At 34.8% G+C, this 18,257-nt stretch overlaps 2 protein-coding genes across 3 annotated transcripts in view; both read left to right on the top strand.

The window, feature by feature from the left end:
• The first annotated feature begins 6,615 nt into the window (after nt 1-6,615).
• Nucleotides 6,616-13,598, top strand: LOC111059623 (pro-resilin). The gene is made up of 4 exons (XM_022347266.2): nt 6,616-6,751; nt 9,048-9,303; nt 10,274-11,436; nt 12,222-13,598. Exons 1-4 carry the CDS (start codon nt 6,746-6,748, stop codon nt 12,963-12,965), a joined length of 2,169 nt encoding a protein of 722 aa, XP_022202958.2. The 5' UTR covers nt 6,616-6,745; the 3' UTR covers nt 12,966-13,598.
• A 1,308-nt stretch (nt 13,599-14,906) lies between these two features.
• Nucleotides 14,907-18,257, top strand: part of LOC111051454 (myosin-2 essential light chain-like) — a 29,303-nt gene continuing 25,952 nt past the window's right edge. The window contains exon 1 of one of the 2 annotated variants that reach the window (XM_022348754.2): nt 14,907-15,173. The gene's annotated coding sequence lies outside the window, so the exon portion shown is untranslated. The remainder of the gene's footprint in view (nt 15,174-18,257) is intronic. The other variant, XR_005570752.1, reaches the window with a different exon arrangement.

Raw genomic sequence — 18,257 nt, 5'->3', positions numbered from 1 at the left:
TTGAATTTTGAATGCTCTCCTGAGACTTCCTCCAATCGAATTCAACTTATTATTCTGTTAATGTAAGTTCTATTCTTAGTGTAATTGCATCAGGAAACTTCAAGTTCATTGATATTGAGTGATCTGCCTTCATTGGTCAACTAATAATATGTAGATTTTGAAATTATTATTTTTCAAAACGTATCAATCTTAGCATCACACATCAATATAACTCATCATACTCGAAGAATTAATAATAACGTGCAATACAGTATATAATTTGTTCTATTCAAGATTTTTTTATTTGCAATATTCCTACTTTTTGTGAAACAGTGAATTTGACATCTATGAACGACACTCATACTCATGAATTGCAAGTGGATAGTAAAGTAGAATCCAAACTCTAAAGAATGTATATAATGAGTTCTTAAAATAGCTATAATTATTTAATTGAATATTTTAATAAGCTTTTTTCAATTAGCTAATCTGATATAATTTAATTGACCTCCTCTTCCACATTGAACCATACTTATATTGAATGGTATAAGAGTTTGAGTAATATTATTGTGAATAACAAATGTCAACTTATTATCTATGAATAATAATTCTCCAATACATTAAACACTGTGTACAGATTTGATTTTCTATAATATTAATCATTAATACGTTGAATAACAACTCAAGTAAGGGTCAGCTCCCCTGCTTCAGGGTCGGTTTATTATCGGCTTTAAGCTTCGAACTCAATGGGAATCGTAGATGGGAATCAACATAAATCTGTAAAATTGACATTTATTTCTAATCATCATACAATGGTGATTATCATCTTCGCACTGGTCAGGGCATCATCGCCAGTAGAGAGAGATTGAAGCATTATGCTGATTATTTGAGCAGAAAACATACATTTTTATGAAAGAATCTCGTATCTCCGAGGCAGTTCATTATTTTGACAGCACTCAGATAAGCGGTAAAAAGTTTGATTGAAGCAGATACATCATCAATTGCATTGTTGACGAATAAACATTCCCAAGATTGGTGTATTGTGTTCAGTGGATATACGCAATTCAATTGCTACTTACATTATCATATCGAATAAGGAGCGTGAGTCCTATAGACGCTTGAAAGCTAACGCTGATATTCATTTCAGATGAGTACAACATTTTGTGATCTTGTGATTATCAATGAAGCTGAACAGAGCTTTGATGTGGAAGGTTTCTCACACTAAACAGATTATACACTAATTGTATTAGATTTTCAATCAGTTTTCCAGAAATTGAAAATATTAAAAGAAAGGTCAAAAATCTATAAACTTACTGGACCAATAGAATGAGCTCGATTAGATGGTTTGAATAACCGCAGATTAATGAACTGGGATCGAATCAGTAAAATCGCTAACCGCATTATCATATATAAGTTCCTTGAATTGACATGTATGATTAGAGAGTAGTGTAGGCCTATATTATGTTTGTTGCTAGCATGACGTATGCTAGCTGGTAACGGGCCAGAGATAGCCAGCCAATGCTACACAGTTCACCTTGATTTCAATCGAATAGAGAGGGTGATTATTTAAAAGATGATTTCACAGAATATTTACTACGTCTGAAGAAGGGTTTGGTGCAATTGTTTACGAGAGCGGTTACAGTCGCTTGTTATGACCTCCACATGTTCACAGTTCTAGATCGCGTTGAATAATTGAAGTTCAAAAGTAGGCCGCTCCTAATCGTGTGGGAAGAGTGTGATCTTCCTTCCACTGAATCTGAATAGTCTACCGTTTAGCAGCCCATAAAGTTGAGCAAAGCTTGTCTCAGAACGGCAATGATGATTTCACAAAACATAGATAATTAAATGCAACTTTGCCAGGGTATTCGACGTCGAATCATGATTTTGAAAATAAATTAGATGTAGAATATACTTGTGTATATGCATGCTATAATATACATACAGTATTTAGGTACTTTTTATAAGCTTGTACAACCATTTTGGTATTTTGATATTTGGTTGGTTTGCTTTTCCTCTCGTTTCCGTGAAATAACAATGCGTTGCCAGCCTTATCACATCATTCAACCACAGCTACCTATAAAAGCCCTTAGTAGAGGTAGCTGTGTTATGAACATAGTCTACTTGTTACCAATATTTTATTCGCAATGGGGATGCATTGCTAATTAATTCTATTTGAGTCAAAGACTCCCCCTTCCAATCCCGGATGGTGCGGATGCTTATTTCATTACTTCAAGGTATAGTAGAAGTTGATGCTGAGAAAGAATTCATAGATTCATCATCATAAAGAAGAGAGATCAATAATGAAGACTGAAGAAATTCCCATTATTTTTCAAAAAACATTCATCACCAAACTATTAAAATTGATTCATCGTTCATTTTTATTCATTTTCACAGGTCTACTAATTTTATAAATTCAGATATCATGGAAGCTGGTAGTATTTTTACTTTCCTTGCCTTATTACCATAGGTAAGGAAAGTATTGCTTTCCGATAAAAATTGAGGTACCCCAATTTCTAAATTTCTATACGTTCCGAGGTCCCCTGCGTCCAAAAAAGTGTGTTTGTGTGTGTGAGTGTGTGTGTGTGTGTGTGTGTGTGTGTGTGTGTGTGTGTGTGTGTGTGTGTGTGTGTGTGTGTGTGTATGTATGTGCGTCTGTGTACACGATATCTCATCTCCCAATTAACGGAATGACTTGACATTTGGAACTTAAGGTCCTTACACTATAAGGATCCGACACGAACAATTTCGATCAAATGCAATTCAAGATGGCGGCTAAAATGGCGAAAATGTTATTATTTCGATTGCAAACTGTTGGCAACTGTTGATTCTATTAAATGATTCACTATGAAGAGATAGCAGACCTCGTATGTCTCCAGCGTTATTGTCCTGTCACCAGCTGGCTCAGATCTTTGTTTAGAAGTAGACTTGAGATGCGCGTGTACACAAGCGTCAGGTGATAAATTTTCATAACGGCAAGGAAAGTTGTGTGAGTGCGCCACACCAGATTTTTTTTATTTATATTTCACTGATAGTTTCACAATAATACATTTGTAAATCAATGCTGTACAACATTCTACGCAATTCATACTGTACTTTCTACATTAAGCCTCTTGCAGCATCAAATATATCTTAGGGATTGAAACAGGTGAGTCAAGAAGAAGCTCTACATTGTATTGACATTCACTGGGCTGCAGCATCTTCGGTGCACTAACAATAATTAATCATCCAATTGTCGGAATCCATTCAGATCCACATATTTCATACCACGAGTGGGTCTGCTCATTCAAACATAATATTATCCAATTGAGAGATCAATAAATCAAGCTTAATTAATAATTCCATTGACTTGTCAATAATGAGCATAGATGGGAGAAGTGGGTCACATGCTTGACTAATTGGAAAGGTTAACTTACTTCTTGCAATCACGTTAGTGGTTCCCATCAAATTGAATGAAACTACCTGAATATGCTGCATAGATATGGGGGGGTGGGGGGTTATAAACTCATAGTTCAGTTTAATACTCCATCATGTGAAAAGTATCATTGAGATAGAAAAGAAGTTGCAGCACTTTACAGACTATAAAGGTCTGTCATTAAATAGGTTGTTATTTGTTAGCAAAGTGAGAATTTTCTCCCTGACGGGAAGCCAAGCACTATACGATTTCTCCGAGGGAGAAAAAGCACTTTTTTCGATGATTTTGTCATGATGTATGCAACAGTTTTCCTCCACTTAAATTTATGAAAATATATTTCAGCTTCCCTTTATAGTTTGGGACATACTTCTTTGGGTTCTTTTTGGAACAAAGGTGGTTCATACACAACTTAGAACTAGAAATAGATGATAACGGTAGGGTTTTGTTGAACAACAACTCAAATAGCTGATCTTAGCTATTAGACCATTCTATACCTATCACCAATGGATACGCTTAGCGGCATTGCGACATAGGCAAATAGAGTTACTTCTTATGTTGAAAGAAATATGTATTCTATTTCAGTCTCTAGAGCTTGAAAACACGTTTACTAACTCGGGCAAGTAAGTAGTGCATTAGTACCCAGGAAGTAAAGTAAGTACTAAAGGTGGTAGGTGGAGAAATAGTTATTTGTATATCTAGAGTGGAAAGTACCGCTTTTTCCCCCTGAGGGGAAAAGTTTGAAGCCCGAGGAGAAGCCGAGGGCAACAATTTCCCTGAGAGAGAAAAAACATTTTTTACTCGTGATGTACACAACATTTTTCCTCCCCCTTCATTTTTTATAGAAACTGTAAATCAAAAAAATTGTAATAACTCACACATTATTGTTGACAATTTTTTCTTTTACAACAAAACCTAAAATCTAAAACCCAGAAACCGATCATCTGATTGGCACTGCCGATTTCGCTACCATATCAGCTGGCTGACTTTCAACAATGGCTGACTCCAGTTCGCGCGTTTCAGATTGGAATCGCAGATGAAAAATATTTGTTGGCTGGTATTTTAATAGAATAAAATATTTCAAAATATGTATAAGTTTTTATCGTATACTAATATTAAGTATGTAATAGCCTATCATACAAACATAGATTTCAAGAGTTGATCAAATTTGTGGTTGAGGTATTGAATTCAGTTGACTGGATGACAGACACCTCTATCATGTTGTTTCCTCATCTGAGCTTAGACCTTCTTACCTATTTCAAATGAGAGCTTTTAAAAAAAAAGCTTCTCATGTTATATGAATGGAGTAACTTTTATGCCCTAGGGAGTTTTTCTGTTTTTTCGTCCCGAGAGAGCGAAAAAGTGACACTTTAGTATTATGTTCCAGGGAGTGGAGTAAGCACGTTAGCCAGTAGGTGGAGGGGAAAATATTTTTTCATTCGTGCTGAAATAGCAGACAGTTATGAACAGTAGGCTATTATAATCATAGTCTCTTTAGCTATATTAATATTTTAGCAGTATTTTGTTTCAAGATTGATTGATTGATTAAAAAGTTCATCTTTTTAACGGATGAGCATCGATAGAGATAATATCTACAATTATGTAAAAGATTTAACTCGACGGTTTTACTGACGGGAAACGGTTGGCTCCGTGAGCGAGCTGATAAACCATCGTTTAGATAGAATTGAGATTTTATGCGCCTTCCTTTGTAAGGGTGGACACTTGAAGAGCTGAATCCTCTGAATATCATTTATTATTAAAAAATCCTTCTTCCTGGTGGTTCGGACACTCCCTAAAGCAGTAGGTTCACTCTTACATTGTTGATTTTTGTTAATAATGATCAAATATAACCCAAATATATAATATTCACAAAAAAATCTCTCAATTGTCCAAGAATAAATTATCTTAATTGAGATTGGATATTCTGGTAGATCATTATATTTCTTTAGAGCCTACGAACGATTTGGCAACTTATCGGATTTTTAGAAAGAAGGAACGATAGATATTTAAAATTGGTTTTCTACCAATTACATTTAAGGAGAGCAAACCAATGTTAATAATGAGTTTACTTCATTATGTTAATTTCCTCAACTGTTTTCTAGAATAATTGTCTGAGATAAAGATAAACTATATCAACACATACAATCACACTGATTCAATCAGTGGATTAAGCTAGCTGATATAGATTTTCAGTATCTCTTCATCGTTGACTGCATTCAAAAGATGAGAATACTAATTTATCTCTCCTCAGCTTATCAAGTCAGTTATATGAAGTGTTGAAGTTATAGTGTTAATTTGCTTATGGAGTTTTGATAACATATTTGATGCTCTGATGTTTTTAATAACACGGTCTCTCAGAAACTAACTAATGAGAATATTTGGTGAATGTAAATTCACACTCTTAAAAAATTTAGTGATACTGTGAATCTCAAACACACAAGGTCATATTATTGCACACACTAGATGAGGATGATTTTATTACATTCCAAAATCGTGTAGTATCTTCAAACTTATTCTCTTCCCTATGTACGTTATCGTGAAAATTTCACCCCTGATCTGGGAGTAATGGAGTAATGAAACCAGTAATGAATCGACTACTACGTCAATGGAACCAGACGAAGTTATTGGATAGACCCTTGAAGCATCACTCATTTCATTCCAAAATAATGCACATTCATTGATAGCTTGGATAGAATATCATGAATATCTTTTCGCATAATTATCTTTTGAAAAAATTCTGTTTAATCAAATCAATTATAAACTTTGACTCTTTTGGTTTTAGGGGTCCTCTTTTTCGACTTCTACTTGAATACACTAATACTTGTGATTTCCATCCATTTTCTCATCCATAACAGAATCAGGAAATGGCCAACTGCAAAACTTATCTTCTTTGTGAGTTCAATAAATAGTCCAAATGAAACTATTTTCCAACAAAAGACCAACTTGATAACTGGATTCATCAGAAGGAGATCTGGTGCGAAAGTGCTGGAGTCGAATACATTGCAGAAAGACAGAGTAAAAGAAGATTCACGCGACAGTGAGGTGAAAAAACGGGGGCGAGGAGACACGGAGGACACGAATGTCTGCCTGTAAAGAAGAAGAGGAGCGGAATGGAGAGGAGAGGGAAGTCCTGGAAGAAGAGACGAGCAAGGAAGGGCGACCAACCCTCGGAGGAGGATGACGCAACCCCGGACCGCCAGGAGAAGATTCACCTTTCCTCCGACCAAGTATATAAGCCATGTGCCGTATGATGACAGTACACACAATCCACAGTGCTCTCCCATCTCAGCAACGTATCCTCTTCACATTGTGTCTGTCTGTCTTCTCTTCTGCACATTCACCAGCTAGGAAAATTCCGAGATGAAGGTAAAGTACGGTTGTGCATTACTGCGGTCGGATAACTCGCTTTTTTCTTTTCCACTGCGCCAGTGCTTTGGAAATCTCATAGCAATGGACTATCGATCACAGTGTTTCTACTACAAATTTGTAGTTTTTGAGTGAAAAAAGTTTTACATTCAAATTATAGTGATGACTTCTTGTTTATTCAGGGTTCTCAGTTTTGATCTACATGAAAAGTGATTCAACTAGTTTTTCTTCAACTGTGAACAAGATTTTATGTCCCAAAAATTAATCTTCTCTCCCACAACTTTAAAGTTGAAATTCCAATTTTTGAATTTTGAAAATCCAGATTCAAGTATCTAAGACTAATAATATTGGACTCCTATTGGCAACTTTCCAATTTGTATTTTTTAGCTGTAAACTTCCAAAGTATTGTTAATGAAACTAGTCAGTGCTCTGTTACATAAAATATTGATATCCAATGATTGTGACATTGAGAAAATTAATAGCAAGTTTTTGAGTTGGTGGAATCATTGAATAGCAGTTCTCTTAATAGTTTAGTTCCCATTCAGAATGAGAATCTCCTGGGAAAAATTCTCCCAACCGCTTTACATTTTCCACATGGATCACATACATTTCGAGATCAAATGAGTTTTCAAGGGATCACTTTTTACAAAAACATGCCAATTAAAGTGATAATGACGAAAGTTTCATAATCAAAATACAAACTCATAATGAGGGGCTGAAAATGGATCGGAATTTCAGTTTGAGCGATTTTTATTTGTATCAAATAGTATCTCAGTACAGTTTAAAAGAAAGAATGGAATGGAAATGTTCCAATCCTACCAATCTTTATAAAGATTCTTCATGAATTTGAACTGGAGAGTGAAATCTATTCTGCGCTATTTTGTAGTAAGCAATATTTCTCCTCTAGTCATACATCAATGTGTGAGTCTTTAGGCTGAGCGTACACCGGTAAGTCAAGACAAGACTAGTCACGATCAGTCAAGTTTAGTCACAATACTTCACATAGTTGCTTATGAATACATGTCTAATTGCAATGACTAATCAGTGTGAGTTGTGTCCCTAGCATAGCTATAGAGTACAGTCAACTTTTGAGGCAGCGGTTTTAGGATGAAGCCGATTATTTCTGGTTTAATCGTTTTGATTTCCACAATGAATAAACCACAATATTATTTTTCACAATAAATTCATATCAGCAGTAGTCTTACTTACATAGACTCTTCATAATCCTCATTTACAATAAATAGAGGTTTTAACTGATTCTAATACTCATCTCTTATTTTTCCGCAACTGTAAGTTTCATGTATGCAATGTTTTGCATTATTCTTCATTCTGTTTCCAGTTTTTCCCCAAAACTCAATAATTAAATAATAGATACGAACTTTTCCATTTTCAATGTATTACAGCTTTATATAAAGTTATAGAGCTTTTTAAATGTTTCTGCTCAGTGTGCGTTATGAGGGTACTAATGGAATTGAGTTTCTGGTGCTCCAAAATATGAATATTTTCAAATGAATATATAGATCTAGTAACAAAGAGTGGTATTGAGACCACAGACATCGAATCTTCAATGAGGCATATTTCAACTGAAAAGGCTCAAATGTTCAATATTACCGCTGTGATATTCAGTAAGGTAGAAACTGAACTCAAGATGTCATTATTTGATTGCATTTGAATTTTGAAAAATGTCTCAAGAAATTAGAATAATCGAGTGGACTTGGCATAGATAAAATTATTATGTGAGGTCTAAATATCTAAAGCTTATATTTTGATCACTCCATATTCAATCATTTACTTCTCTCTTTTTTATTAACCTGATCCAACTTGCTTATCAGATAGTTTTTACTAGTTGCATCAATTTGAGAATGTTACTCGTCATAATATAATCTATTATTAATCATAATACGTATACATTATAACATTCACAAATCAAAAATCATCGAGTCTATATATTTCCTTAATGAAACCGTCAATCAAACAAACATGATAGAATAAAAACAAAATTGGAAATAACCCATTACATTTCTCTATAATACAAAATAAAACTAAAACAAGAATAGAAGCTCTATCCTGATCTATCACACTGTTCATACGAGATAAAATGAATAGATGATTGCGAAATTTTTATACAATAATATTGTACAAGAGTATTGTAAAATAGGTACAACCTTCATAACAGAGCACATACGGTATACATATTTTTTCGATCTTTCCTCTGACTGAATTTTTCATGATAAGTTTAGTTTGTTCATCATAAGATCGGTTGTCGATTAAACTGTTCAATCGATTTTGTTGGCAGTTGTTATTGGTAGTAGCGATGGCGGCGCTAGCAATGGCGCGACCAGAACCACCCGTCTACCTGCCACCTTCTGGATCAGGAGGAGCTAATGGAGGATACTCGTCTGGTGGACCATCATCCACCTACGGTGCACCAGGAGGCGGCAATGGAGGCGGTAACGGAAATGGAGGATACTCGTCCGGTGGACCTTCATCCACTTATGGAGCACCAGGAGGTGGGAATGGTGGAAGACCATCCAGCTCCTACGGAGCTCCTGGTGAGTAACAAAACAAGAATTTCACTCAAAAAAAGGTGGAAACTAAACATGTACCTCTCTCCATAAATAAATAGATATCATTCTTAAAGTGAATTGATTGAATACTTTTATCGCATATAATATTCTCATTATTTCAAGAGGAATTCAGAAGGGGGTTTAGTAATAATTATTAGTTTATTAGCTATAATTCAACTTTTCTTTCATTTGAATATTGTCGAAGAAAGAACACAGTGACCGATTGGGAATTGTTGACTTAATCTTGGTTAATCATCAAGGCTGAAGTATGACAATCGTAAGGCCCATTGATGGCTTCAATTATATATTCAGACGGTGGGACCTTCCCGAAAGGGACTCCCCACCAACTAAAGCCATACGAATTTACTTTTTTTTGAATCATCAAGGTTATATGAATCGTCTGTCTATAAAGTAAATCATTATTTATAGTAGATTTGTAGGCTACATTTCGAATGAGATTGTATTTTGAATATCAGATTGCACGTATCATACAATTTTGTCAGATTGTTAATTCTTTGATACTCTTGACAGTAGATTTATGATTGATCCACCGTCAGTTACACAGACGTCTTCTCCCATGAGCCATGAAGTTGAATATTGAGTCATATTTTGAGCTCTTCATTGAAATTACAAATGATGAACCCACTTGAAAATAATAGCACATTGATGGAATGCTGTATATTAGCTTGAATTCCTTGATCGTGTTCATCTGAAGGAAGGACCATGCTCTTGATCCTTCAATTACTAAAAATTTGTTCAATTATTTTTCATGATCACATTATTGGGATGATACTTTTATCGGATTACTTGGATTATCTAGATCTCTCCATTCTTCCATAACGTTTACAATGTTGATAATATTCAAGTTTCTCATTTGCATCTACTGAGGTATGTTCAAGAACAATGAGACTTCATTGAGTGTTGTCATAAACTATTGAAACGTTTATTCTTGCAGGTGCTGGGGGCAATGGATTTGGTTCAAGTGGCCCTTCTTCCACATATGGTGCTCCAGGTGCTAATGGAAACGGTGGTCCATCTTCGACATATGGAGTCCCAGGAGCTGGAGGAAATGGATTTGGTTCCAGTGGCCCATCCTCAACTTATGGTGCTCCTGGTGCAGGAGGTCCTTCTTCCACTTACGGTGCTCCAGGTGCTGGTGGAAATGGTTTTGGTTCCAGTGGCCCATCTTCAACCTATGGCGCTCCAGGAGCTGGTGGTCCATCCTCAACATATGGTGCTCCTGGTGCAGGAGGTCCATCCTCAACTTATGGTGCTCCTGGTGCAGGAGGTCCTTCTTCCACTTATGGTGCTCCAGGTGCTGGTGGAAATGGTTTTGGTTCGAGTGGTCCATCCTCAACATATGGTGCCCCTGGAGCAGGAGGTCCATCTTCAACCTACGGTGCCCCAGGAGCTGGTGGAAATGGAAATGGTCCTTCCTCTACATATGGAGCTCCAGGTGCTGGCGGCCCATCCTCGACTTATGGTGCTCCAGGAGCTAACGGAAATGGTCCATCCTCAACTTATGGTGCTCCAGGAGCTGGTGGAAATGGAAACGGTCCTTCATCAACATATGGTGCTCCAGGTGCTGGTGGCCCATCCTCGACATATGGTGCTCCAGGAGTTAATGGAAATGGTCCATCCTCAACCTATGGTGCCCCTGGTGCTGGAGGCCCATCATCCACATATGGTGCTCCAGGAGCCAATGGCAATGGTCCCTCTTCGACTTATGGTGCACCTGGAGCTGGAGGTCCTTCATCTACCTATGGAGCACCTGGTGCCAATGGAAACGGTCTTTCTTCAACCTATGGTGCCCCGGGAGCAGGAGGTCCATCATCAACCTATGGAGCTCCAGGATCTGGAAGCAATGGATTTGGCTCGGGTGGTCCATCATCGACCTATGGTGCTCCTGGAAATGGCAATGGCAATGGCCCATCATCTACCTATGGCACTCCAGGAACTAGTGGCAACGGCCCTTCATCAACTTATGGTGCTCCTGGTGGTGGTTCCAATGGTTTTGGATCAGGCAGTCCATCATCTAGCTATGGTGCTCCTGGAGGTGGAAATGGCAATGGAGGCTATGGTGGCGGCAATGGAGGAGATGGTGAAGACGATGGCCCAGTAAGTAGTTTGATGATATTCAACTAAGATGAAATTGTGTTTAGAGAGAGATCATTGATACCATGCAAGATGTTGTTCTATGGCAGAAATCCTCACACATTAATAACCCATAATATAGGGTAACTGATTATCTCACAAAAAAAGTACAAATATTATTATGTTTATTAAGAACATACATGATAAAAATCGAGCTAAAGAGAAAACAAAATATAATAATTTATAAAATAGCATTATAGTACCTTTTTTGGAATTAATATCAAATAAAATAGATTGGAAACACAAATCAAAACTTCTAGTTTAAATCTATAAATCACTCAAATATGATATTTTAAATAACAAAACTATTAGTAAAACGTTTAATTGATTTTTTTAAACCTGAAGATGATGTGGAACATCGAAACTAGTAGTTTTAATATGTGTTTTTAATCTATTATTTTATATTATATTCAAAAAGGGTACTATAATGCTATTTTATAAATAGGAATAAGTAGCCCTGAATACATACATCTTGAGACTAAATATAAAATATGAGTTCAAAAAATACCCATGAAACATATTAGAATGATTCTCTTTTGATATGCCAAAGATGATATATTTCAAGTATCAATATTCTACAAGCCCTTTGTTATACTTCAATTATATCTCAATAATTATCGAGTTGTATCATTTTACACTTGCCATTGTTGGAACATTCAAGAATATAATAGAATTCACAGAATATATTCGCATAATCAAAATCATACAGTTGATAAATTCTTGTAAACATTGCTTTCTCTCCATTACAGTCGGAACCAGCCAAGTACGAATTCAGCTATGAAGTTAACGACCCACCCTCTGGCAACTTTTTTGGACACCGTGAGTCTCGTGATGGAGAATACACCCAAGGATCTTACAACGTTGTTTTGCCTGATGGACGCAAACAGATTGTGGACTATGAAGTGATTGGAAAGAGTGGCTACAAGCCAACCATCCGATACGAAGAGGGAGCAGGTGGTGCCGGTGGATTGGGAGGAAATGGAGGATTTGGTAATGGAAATGGAGGCGGAGCTGGTGGTTATGCTTCAGGTGGACCCAACGGTGGAGCTGGAGGTAATGGAGGATATGCATCTGGAGGCCCCAACGGAGGTGCTGGAGGCTACTCATCTGGAGGTCCTAATGGAGCAGGAAATGGAGGATACTCATCTGGAGGTCCAAATGGTGGAGCTGGAGGCTACTCATCTGGAGGTCCTAATGGAGCCGGAAATGGAGGCTACTCATCTGGAGGTCCTAATGGAGCCGGAAATGGAGGTTACTCGTCTGGAGGTCCCAATGGAGGAGCTGGAGGCTACGCATCTGGAGGTCCTAATGGAGCAGGAAATGGAGGCTACTCATCTGGTGGTCCTGGCAGTGATGGAGGATACTCATCAGGAGGTCCCAATGGAGGAGCAAATGGCTATGCATCAGGAGGCCCAAGTGGAGGTGCCAATGGCTACGCATCTGGTGGCCCCAGTGGAAGTGGCGGACTAGGTGCTGATGGATATAGATACTAATCTACAGAATTGACTAGGATATAAGCAGGTTTTTGTACATATCACTTATGATTACTCCAGTTAGTAAACTGTGTTCAATAAGCTACTATGTACTCAAGTCGGTATGCAAATGAGAGTCTCCAATATTACTCAGTTACGAATGAGTGCAACAATTGTAAATAATTACTCTTAATTTTAGATTTTAACATTTATGAGATGATTGAACTCTTCTGGGTGAAGCAGTTGATCCTGGAGAGTCATCCAATGCCATTCTAGTGATTACGAAAACAATTCTTAGAAATCAATATTTTCCAAAATATGATATTTCCTCTATCTCTTACTCTCTCAGTTCAGTTACAGTTTTCAATTTCCCATTAGATTTTTATTGCATAGGATTCAATGTTACCAATTTTTGTGAACGATTGTCAACTATTTATGAAGTAGTTAGTTTCTTTTTAAAATAATATAAAATTGGATATAAAAATACAAATACTTATTTATTGAGAGTTAACATTTTTGATAATATATCGATACATTATTGTTGTAGATATACACTCATTTTTCAAAAGTACAACTAATAAAAAATCGCATAGTATCTTGTACTACACTGCTGTATCTTCCCGAGAAAATAAAACAATATGTATCTGAAAAAAACATGGTATATCTTTAATTTGTCATCATTGTTTGCCAAATCAAAACAAAAATATCATAAAACATACAAATTTTAACGTTTATCTCCATATTATATGGAAATGAATGTCTGTTTGTGTGTTTGTTCCCTATAGACTCGAAAACTACTCGACAGAACGACATGAAACCTTGGGAATATGTTGTGTGATTATTGGGGATGGTTTCTGACCAGAAATTTTAATAGGGGGCTAATGATAATAGTTATATATTGATCCATTTTACAGATCTATGTTTTCGAAATTGTCGGCAGAGCGGCTAACGTAGAACGGGAAAATCATCATGACTCAAGATCATGTTGTGATAATATGATTTAGCATCTAAACTTACCTGATGTATAATTAATTAACACGACACTCTGTGATAAAATCGTTTACTGGTATTAAAACGGTAGTTTTAAGCACAAAGGAAGTCCGTATTGAGATGTAATAATGAACTTTTTGCAGGACGAAGTTCGCCGGGTAAGCTATATTTGATAACGGACCTATCTTTGAAGAGTCACAATACAAAATTGTTAATAGAAAAGTGTAGCCAAGAAAATTCTTTTATTTTTTTTATCAATCAACGAAACATATTACACATAAGCAAAATGTATTTTTCATATTGCGAACTCGAATCTTATCTGTAATCTGGAGGTTTCAAGTTAATAGCATGATCATTCTCAATTCACTATTATTCTATCAAATATGTGATTCGAAAAATTCAATTGCAGTTTTAATTTCAAGTTTTGTGAATAACATTAGTACATTAACAACTGCGGAGGAATAAATGAATAAGAACTGATTATTGAATGTACGGTACTTGAAAAGTATTATTTCCCATCATTCATTCAATAGAGAATAATCAGAATTGTACTCCTTTTATTATTCCATGCCATCAATACAACATTACGAAGATGACTTTCATTCATTTCATCATAATGTGATCTGGAGATGGTATTCAATGACATTGTCTTCTATGAAAATAGTCAATACTAATTTTTAGCAATGTACTTGGAAGACATTTTAGTGGTTTGATTTTAGTGGATAGTTCAAGAGTGCATCATAACAATTTGATGGACAGCCATTTTCGGTGAACAGAAGCTGTGTTACGGTTTTCATCATCTGATGATAGCATAATAACAACTACATCAATTTGCTGATAAGATTGATAATTTCCATGCAACACAAAAAACAACAACTAATTATCTGTAATATCTATCTGACCATCGCATTATATGTATTGCACTCGATATAATTCACGTATTACGTATTGCTCTCAATAACAGAACGGATTTTCAGTGGAAATCGTAGACCATTTTATTATTAGTGCATATTGAGAAGAGATTCTTAATTGGAGTTAATACAGAATAATCTGGATTCTAGCTGAGTTCATCAGCTGCTTGATCAACAGCGGTTAGCGGTAATGTCATCGGGGGTCAAATCAGCTGCATTTCCTCAACAATGTGACATGTCTCTCTAAATTTGCTAGTTACACACCTTATCAGACGACCTCATTCTAGATAATAATATTACAAACGTTTTCGAGACTATCTTGATTCAGGTAAGTACTAAAATGTGTGGTGTACTAGTGAGTAATGAGCTTTGTACTAGTCGTATAGCGTAGTTGACCATGGATTTCATTCAGTTAAATTATAATAATTGAAACGAAATCGTACAGCTAGCTCCAACATGGTGACTGAATGTTCTCTCACCATTTATTAATTCCAAATCAATCACAGATGATCAGCAATTAGTCATAGTTGGCACACCACGAGAAGGTCTGGGATATTATTTGTGAATAGCCCGCAATCAAGGGACCAGCTCGTCGTGTACCGACTCACACTTCCACTCCCATTAAAAAAATAATATATTAACTGCTGTTTGCATGATGATAATGGATTATGGAAGAACTGATTACTTTTGAAACCTCTCTAGATGGATTTGTGATAAATTAAATTATGACCAAATGAAACAGTATAGGACTGATTAATTCTATAGACCATGGGCGAAAGAGAAACAATTTTCTGAAAAGAGTTCATACTAGAACCAAAATCAACACAACTTATTTTCTAGCTAATCATTCATGGAATGTGAATTATCATTCAAAAATAAACTTGGCAAATTTGAGTGCTAATGTTTGATTGTAGTTCACAATGGAAAATGATTTCTTTTTTAAAGCTCCTTATAGGAGTCAAATTTAATGTCAATGGTCATGGTCAATGTCAAATTTATTGCATTTCCTGCAAACATAATACATAAAAGCACTATGACTGGTTGACCGAGCGAAGTGAGGTCTAAGATTCAAGTCGACGGTTTGGCATTTCTCTTAATGTTTAAATGTTTAAATGTTTAAATGTTTGAATGTTTAAATGTTTGAATGTTTAAATGTTTAAATGTTTGAATAATGTTTAAATGTTTGAATAATGTTTAAATGTTAAATGTTTAATGTTTAAATGTTTATATGTTGCGCATTTACGGTGAATCGCGGTAATAGATTCTCATGAAATTTGACATGTTCCTTTTTTAATCGCGCATCGACGTATATACAAGGTTTTTTGGAAATTTTGCATTTCAAGGATAATATAAAGGGAAAAGGAGCCTCCTTCATACGCCAATATTAGAGTAAAAATCAGACTATAGAATTATTCATCATACATCAGCTGACAAGTGATTACACAGATGTGTGGAGAAACCAGTCTATTGCTGTATTTCCATAAGGTCTATAGTTTCAATCAGGTACTTGTGGATGAGAATACTGCGTGAGATCTAGTGTTCACAGAACTACTAGTATGAAATGATCTATATCAGAAAGAGCTTGTTAAACTTTCGAATTTTCTGAGTTTTGTATTCATTTACACATTGTAACGTCCTTTTGGGGTTACATGTGCCCAGATGGTAGTAGTCGGTAGAGCAAATGAGATTTGAATATGTTTTATATTTATGCACCCGCTGAAATGAAAATGCCATATGGTTCTTACCAGCTCTTCAATTTTATATATATAAAAGCGAAATGGCACTCACTCACTGATTGACTGACTGACTGACTCACTCACTCACTCACTCACTCACTCGCATAACTAAAAATCTACCGGACCAAAAACGTTCAAATTTGGTAGGTATGTTCAGTTGGCCCTTTAGAGGCGCACTAAGAAATCTTTTGGCAATATTTTAACTCTAAGGGTTGTTTTTAAATGTTTAAATGTTTGAATGTTTGAATGTTTAAATGATTGAATGTTTGAATGTTTAAATGTTTAATGTTTAAATGTTTGAATGTTTAAATGTTTAATGTTTAAATGTTAAATGTTAAATGTTTAATGTTTAAATGTTTAAATGTTAAATGTTTAAATGTTTGAATGTTTGAATGTTTAAATGTTTAAATGTTTAAATGTTTGAATGTTTAAATGTTTGAATGTTTAAATGTTTAAATGTTAAATGTTTAAATGTTTGAATGTTTGAATGTTTAAATGTTTGAATGTTTGAATGTTTAAATGATTGAATGTTTGAATGTTTAAATGTTTAATGTTAAATGTTTAAATGTTAAATGTTTAAATGTTTAAATGTTTGAATGTTTGAATGTTTAAATGTTTAATGTTAAATGTTTAATGTTTAAATGTTTAAAGTTTAAATGTTTAAATGTTTAAATGTTTGAATGTTTGAATGTTTAAATGTTTGAATGTTTAAATGTTTAAAGTTTAAATGTTTAAAGTTTAAATGTTTAAATGTTTAAATGTTTAAATGTTTGAATGTTTGAATGTTTAAATGTTTGAATGTTTGAATGTTTAAATGTTTAAATGTTTAAATGTTTAATGTTTAAATGTTTGAATGTTTAAATGTTTAATGTTTAAATGTTAAATGTTTAAATGTTTAAAGTTTAAATGTTTAAATGTTTGAATGTTTAAATGTTTAATGTTTAATGTTTAAATGTTTAAATGTTAAATGTTAAATGTTTAATGTTTAAATGTTTAAATGTTTAAATGTTTAAATGTTAAATGTTAAATGTTTAAATGATTGAATGTTTGAATGTTTGAATGTTTAAATGATTGAATGTTTGAATGTTTAAATGTTTAATGTTTAAATGTTAAATGTTTAAATGTTTGAATGTTTGAATGTTTAAATGTTTGAATGTTTAAATGTTTGAATGTTTAAATGTTTAAATGTTTAATGTTAAATGTTTAATGTTAAATGTTTGAATGTTTGAACGTTTAAATGTTTATATGTTGCGCATTTACGGTGAATCGCGGTAATAGATTCTCATGAAATTTGACATGTTCCTTTTTTAATCGCGCATCGACGTATATACAAGGTTTTTTTTGGAAATTTTGCATTTCAAGGATAATATAAAGGGAAAAGGAGCCTCCTTCATACTCCAATATTAGAGTAAAAATCAGACTATAGAATTATTCATCATAAATCAGCTGACAAGTGATTACACAGATGTGTGGAGAAACCAGTCTATTGCTGTATTTCCATAAGGTCTATAGTTTCAATCAGGTACTTGTGGATGAGAATACTGCGTGAGATCTAGTGTTCACAGAACTACTAGTATGAAATGGTCTATATCAGAAAGAGCTTGTTAAACTTTCGAATTTTCTGAGTTTTGTATTCATTTACACATTGTAACGTCCTTTTGGGGTTACATGTGCCC

The sequence above is a fragment of the Nilaparvata lugens genome, chromosome 3 (assembly GCF_014356525.2).
Source record: "Nilaparvata lugens isolate BPH chromosome 3, ASM1435652v1, whole genome shotgun sequence".
Taxonomy (NCBI): domain Eukaryota; kingdom Metazoa; phylum Arthropoda; class Insecta; order Hemiptera; family Delphacidae; genus Nilaparvata; species Nilaparvata lugens.
Note: the sequence above shows the minus strand (reverse complement) of the source record. Positions and strands in the feature narration are given on the sequence as shown.

Excerpts from the sequence above, each read along its gene's own strand:
- LOC111059623 (XM_022347266.2), top strand. Across the intron at positions 9,304-10,273 it reads CAGCTCCTACGGAGCTCCTG|GTGCTGGGGGCAATGGATTT; the intron begins GTGAGTAACAAA and ends TTATTCTTGCAG. Across the intron at positions 11,437-12,221 it reads ATGGTGAAGACGATGGCCCA|TCGGAACCAGCCAAGTACGA; the intron begins GTAAGTAGTTTG and ends TCTCCATTACAG.